Raw genomic sequence first — 6,461 nt, forward strand, 5'->3', positions numbered from 1 at the left:
AGTCTGGTGGTTTTAGTCCTGATGCTGCAGTACCACCTGCCAGACGGCAGCAGACAGAACAGTTTGTGGCTGGGGTAATGGGGTCTTTGATAATCCTGAGGGAACATGGAACAACTGCACCGCCAGCAGCGGATGGTCTACTGATTTACAGGAAATCATGTGCAAGTAAAAGGAGGTCAAGAGGAAACATATCTTCTATCAAAACCTTGTACTCAGGGATTTGTACCAAAAAGGCAGTTTATTCACAGTGATTCAAATTGAAGATTTATTAAGAAAACATTAAGATTTGAAAATGCAGAAACTAAAAAGTATTGATTCTTGGTGAAAATACAATTTATTTTACTTTGATACTGTACTTCAGCAAAGTTTTGAAGATAAATATTTACTATTAACTTTTTCAGATGTATCCGACAAAGATATATAATTATACATAACTATTAACATAATTATTAACTGTTTATCCAGGGAGGGGATAATAAAACTATATATATTTTAAATAGACATATGCAATTTTTTATTTTGAGTGGAACTATAGTTAGATCGATGTCTTCACTAATACTAAGTTAAAATAACATCATACATACCTCCCTCCAATTCCTCAGAGCCATGATGTGAGCGGACTGCAACACAAGAGAATATCAGTTTTAAGAAAAATAAAACCAACCACCGACTCAAACAACATTATCAGACGATCAATATATACAATACAAAGAGTTTTTGAACAAATGTAACACAATAATTAAGTCTACTAATATGCAACCCCTAATTTAGTCAAAATATTTTAACTTAAAATATAAAAACTTGGCATATGTTGCTGTTGTGCACAAACACACAAAAGGAAAAAACACACACACACACACACACACACACACACACACACACACACACACACACACACACACACACACACACACACACACTACCTTGGTACCCAAATAGACTATCTGTCCTGCGTAGCTGGAGACGGACTGGTAGCAGGCCTTCTCCCCCACTAAAGCCTAGAACAAAGACACACACAGCTCCAGTCAATATGTGGGTAAAATTCATTCAGACTAACAAAGCCTCTTATTAGCTTCAGCTGAACTTTAGAATGCATTGGTTCTGAGGACTCTGGGTTTAGTCTTCCGTCATTAACAGTGTAGTTATTGATTGATACATTTATTTCGAACACGTAAAATAAATAATTACAAAACAAAACAAATGTTGCAGTGCATAGTCATGTAAGAAAAATCAAAACAAAAAATGACATTTACAACAACAACAGCATTAGCAACATAAACAGTGCCACATCTAGTGTTCGAAAAGGAGTGAGAAGAAGTATAACTTATTTAATCTCACCCCCTTGTCCCTAAATGATTTATTGATAATCTATAATGTGCAATGGCAGATTACATCAGGAAGGGAAGGGCAGTGTGAAGAGGAAAAACATGAGTGTTACTCCAAACCTGGTGCTCTAGTGGTTCTATCATGGTGTGAGAATGTCAGGCTGAGGATTTTTAAATCTTCGCTGGTGATTATAACAGTCAGTGGAGAGAGATCAGGATGAGTGGTATGTAAACAGACTATCCAGAGACTACGTAGGGACTAGATGACGATAAAATGTTGAACTCTCTGCATCTGATCCTGTCCCCCGGCAGCTAACCCCTCACCAGAGCCTGTGAGACATTCCCTCCAGTGGCCAGCGATTTGAAATGTCGGCTGTTATAAACCAGTTGCACTTGCTCCAGGTCTAGAGTCTCGAGAACCTCCTGACTGGGCCGGTCCACAACCTGCAGCTTCTCATGGCTGTCCACCAGGACCAGGGTACGGCTGTTAATCCACTGCAGAGACACAGAGACAGGGAAACCAGTAAGGCATTGAACGTCTCTATCACACATGAGCAGCAGTTAGGTCACACCGGTGGTAGGAAACATATCTGGTCAAATAAATAGAGGCATATACCTGTTGGACAAGAAAATGTATACCTATGTAGAGCTCTCCATGCCACGTGTTGCTAAATGAAGACAGCCAGCATTTCATACAAATGTATTTTGTCCATTCTTAGGGTAAGAGTTTGTTGCATTGTGTGTTTGTTTTTTACCAATTACTATCTGACAAAACTGTGCATCATTGTGCATGGAGAACATGCAGCAGGACCTTAAAGTCCATTATGAATTATTGTGCACTAGGACAAATTGAAAGTGTACATTTCCCAGGCCCCTAACACTCAATGCCAAAGCTTTTGAAATACTATAATCACAGGGGCAGAGCACGTTGTGTAGTGTACGGTGATGGAACTTTCACTGTTATAGGAAGGAAAGGCCTGTCTTTGTTTCAGGGGGCTGGCCTGTCACAGCCTCAGGAGCATGGCCTGATGCTGTCCATGTAGCATGTACATTTCCTTATAGCGACTCCTTTTATGTTTTGGTGGGTTTTTTCCAATTACACATTATCACAGCTTTTAGACAACACCTAACATTGAGGGCTATTTATTAAAAACAGTTGCAATTAGATGAGAACTCAAGGGCTTACACTCAGGCTGATGATGTCACAGCTGAGCTGGAGTTGTTTCTGTTTGATGACATGGATGGTGCCCGTGTCCTCCTTCTTTACCTGAACAAACAGAGAAGAACATTCAAACACTACCAACTGTTGCTTGCTGATTTTATCGCAATATAGAACACAATACATCTAGGACATATGACATTACAATCTAGTTTATTTATTTATAATGTGGGTATGTATTGGGAAACACTGTCTTGTAACTAACTGACTAAAACAATGTTGTACATTACTGTATCTCTCCAACATGCACAGAGATTTCAATGTGTCCGTATTCTGAGGTAGGACAACATTCGATAATATATGACATTAATACTGTGTATTATCAAGCAATGTTTATCTATGAAATATTTTAAGTAATTTCTATTTGGTCTTCTTCAGAACTAATGCTGTAAACAAAATGTCTTTCTAATGTGTATTTAGCTTTTTGGAAGTAAAGAGGGAGTTGAGCAGATACCAGCAGGAAGTGGACTGTGTCTCCTTTACAGAAAGCCAGGACGGGGTTGAGCATCTTCTGAACAGGAACAAACTGCCAGGCCAGCTGAGGAACACTGGACGGGTCAGACTGGGGAAAGAAAAACACGTAAATAATTATCCTCTAAAAGTAATGTTCACAAAGCACATCACCCATGTGAAAATAAAAAAGTTTACTATGGTAGACACAAACATGAATGTGAATAATGGTCTAATTCAAAATGTATATAAAACATTTGGAAAACCCATGTACTAGAGGAGGTTGTATGGTGTCGAGAGGTTTACATTTTATGTGCACCTTTTTGAGCAAGGGTGAGGGAAATTTGGCCAAAGATATTAACTAATTCACAATTAATTGGCGTGTTCTCTGATGCAATTGCTGCTGCCCGTCACTGTCAATGAGGGACCTCCACTGACCTGCTTAGACATCAGCTGGAAGTAGTATAATTTTCATTTTATGGCCAAACTCACCCGGAAGTAGTGCGTCTACATTACATTACATTTCATTGAGCTGACGCTTTCATCCTAAGCCACCAACAATGAGTGCGAACAACCCTGAAGATACAAACTCAGAACAGCAATATTGGACCTTTTGTATATTACAGTTTTTCTGATTACATACGGCGCAGATAAAGCATTTGAGGTTTGGTGCAACTTACTTCACCTGGTGTATAATCAACTATTAGATAAGAGTTGGATGATAAGAAAATGAAGATACTGGAGACAAACGTACAGTATGGACAGTGTAGCTCTTAGTTTCTATGGACTTTTTATTAAAAAAATAATAAATTGACCTTGTTTAAAAAAAAAACCTTTCAGTCAAACTTGTAGGGCATTTTTGCCTCAGCTGCATTGCTGGCGTGTAACGAAAATAGGCACAGTCTTTCATAAGGGGTGAGGATAAGGGTAAGTAAGATGGTAGCGGATGAATAATCCACAACCCTTAGTGTGCAGTCAAGAACTATATGATAACTTCAGCACAGAATCAGTCAGTTATTCATGTCATTGTGTTGATGAATATGGACCAGCATGCACTCATTAATAACAAAACAAGCACACAGTTATACAGACCTTGCTGTAGGGGAAAGTCATCCAGACTTTCAGCGAGGGCTTCAGTCCAATGACCAGAATCTGGGGAAAGAAAACGAAGAGGCAATAAACCATGAGGAACTTTACACACAGCTGGGTGGATGAGCAGAGGAAGGAGAATGCAGTGTGGACCTTAGTGAGGGAGGCCATGGCCAGCAGAGAGTAGTGTGTGATGGGATGGTCTCTGAAGTCTGGAGGGGCACGCAGCGGCTCGATACAGCACACCTCCCCTTTAGATCCACTGAAGAGACAGCGTGAGTCACAGGACCGCATCCCCATCACCCTCCTGCAGGTAAACACAGTCAGATGCAGTTGTCTTATTAAAGAAACATCACTTCAAGTCAGGAGCTGATGAGTTAAAAACATTAATGTTGCGTTCATTGATGTGCGTGCATTTGTTTATCTAAGCTTAGGAGAAAAAAGAGATTTTCAACCCAATGGACACACTGTGCCTCTTCAACCTCGCAAAAGAGAACAACACCTGTAACCGCGAGGGAGCGATACATTGTGTTACACACTGCCCAATGGTCAGTGGACCAACACTTTGATGATCTTATGGGAGAAAACAAAGGTTATTTTCTTTTCTTTATCTAAAGAAATGTACCTGAAAGCCAGCTCAAACACTGATCCTCCGCTGTCATTGCACACTGCAAGAGTCGGGTCATCTGTGAACTAGAGACACAACAACAGGGACATAATAACAATTCATATTAGAATATATATCGGGGTGGAGTGTGTGTGTGTGTGTGTGTGTGTGTGTGTGTGTGTGTGTGTGTGTGTGTGTGTGTGTGTGTGTGTGTGTGTGTGTGTGTGTGTGTGTGTGTGTGTGTGTGTGTGTGTGTGTGTGTATCAGCTCACCTTGCACGTGGCTCCGTTCTGACACTGACCTTGGCAGTCGTTGATATCTGCAGAAACAAGTTTTATGAGCTTTTGTAATACAAACTTTAAGAAAACAAACAAAAAAACTGGTTTCCCATCAGATAAGATGTTTGTTTTGAGGTTTGGTGTTGTTGCGCTTCTACCTGGAGACAAAACTACCTGCTGTTCACTTCACCGTTAAACATTTGTATATATTTTAGAGCTAATTGTTTAGCTTATGGTCAGAAAAGAGTCAAATCACTAAGAAGCAGGGATAAGATCTTTTTTTATCTTCTTGTGTACAAAGCTCAGATTTAGCAAACCACATCTGACTCCAACAAAACTTCAAATGTTGTTTTAAGTAATCTTTTGTTGAAGTTAAAGTGTTGTTCAGCTTGTTGAAGGAACAGTTATTATAGGCTTTAAACATGTACAAACAGTAAGAAAACTCAAAAGTGAAGTTCAGGTTGTGTTGATTTTTACTCCTGAGCCATTAACCCTTATGTAACATTTGAGCATTGGATAGATAAGGAGTCCATCTTATGATTCAGGTACTACAAGTTATCTGACAGATTGACTAGATTAAGCAAAGTAAACAACATCAGAGCTGGGAAAGACCAAGAGTTGCATCTAAGAATTTCTTTTTGGAGCAAAGAACAAACACACTTAAGTCTCAAAACAAAAACTTTTTGTTCCCATAGGAATACATATTATTGTTATTGCTTCTGTGGGTTCTGTTCCCATCTCCTCCTCATTACACTGATTATTATTTAGCATTTACTCACTGGTGTCACAGTTCTTTCCCGTCCAACCTGGGAGGCATTCGCAGAAATACCCTCCAATCAGATTCCTGCAGGAGTGGGCGTTGACGCAGGGGTTGTCGTCACACTCGTTTGCATCTAAAACCAACAGAATACAGTATAACGTTGAAACCTTTATCTGTTGTAGTCCAGACAATTTAAACCGTCGTGACCAAGAGTGTTCACTTGTGATCAAATGTGGAACAGGTAAATCACCGCATCACTCATTGATCCACATTGATGGATGGATATGTATGACATTATAGATCAAACAGCTACTATCAATGGAGAAAATGATCTGCAAATGAATTAATAAAGTTAAAAAGTCGACTGGTTGCAGCCTCACCGATGAGGCAGGTCTTCCCGCTCCACTGAGCCGGACAGGTGCACTTGAACCCGTTGATCAGGTCCTGACAGGTGCCTCCATGACTGCAGGGGCTCCTCACACACTCGTCCACATCTGAGACACACAGAACAGGAAAGAGTTCATACAGCGTCCCTGGAGGGTTGAAAGGATCTGGGGAAGGACTTTATTATTTCTATTGAGATGTTTACATTTTGGAATATTTATTTCTAGACTTTTAGTTTGTATTGTACAATGCCATGTCTTTTTATGCTGCTGCAACGCAAACATTTCCCAAATTGGGATCAATAAAGTAATTCTTATCTAATCTTATCTTATATTAAAGGTCCCCTATT

The 6,461-nt window shown here is 39.8% G+C and overlaps 1 protein-coding gene and 1 long non-coding RNA gene across 2 annotated transcripts; both read right to left on the minus strand.

Annotated features, from left to right (window-relative positions):
- Positions 1 to 533: 533 nt before the first annotated feature.
- Positions 534 to 4,791, minus strand: LOC104955754 (vacuolar protein sorting-associated protein 8 homolog). The gene is made up of 8 exons (XM_010783145.1): positions 4,709 to 4,791; positions 4,237 to 4,390; positions 4,087 to 4,146; positions 2,999 to 3,106; positions 2,512 to 2,592; positions 1,650 to 1,820; positions 924 to 998; positions 534 to 620 (listed from the first exon to the last, which is right to left on the minus strand). The coding sequence occupies exons 2-8, from the start codon at positions 4,381 to 4,383 to the stop codon at positions 564 to 566; spliced, it is 699 nt and encodes a 232-aa protein (XP_010781447.1). The 5' UTR covers positions 4,384 to 4,390; positions 4,709 to 4,791; the 3' UTR covers positions 534 to 563.
- Positions 4,792 to 4,952: 161 nt separating this feature from the next.
- Positions 4,953 to 6,245, minus strand: LOC104955755 (uncharacterized). Its single transcript, XR_799479.1, has 3 exons — positions 6,109 to 6,245; positions 5,748 to 5,861; positions 4,953 to 5,009 (listed from the first exon to the last, which is right to left on the minus strand). It is a non-coding gene; the product is annotated as an uncharacterized lncRNA (long non-coding RNA).
- Positions 6,246 to 6,461: the final 216 nt, after the last annotated feature.

The sequence above is a fragment of the Notothenia coriiceps genome, unplaced genomic scaffold (assembly GCF_000735185.1).
Source record: "Notothenia coriiceps isolate Sejong01 unplaced genomic scaffold, NC01 NC01_scaffold00024784, whole genome shotgun sequence".
NCBI lineage: Eukaryota > Metazoa > Chordata > Actinopteri > Perciformes > Nototheniidae > Notothenia > Notothenia coriiceps.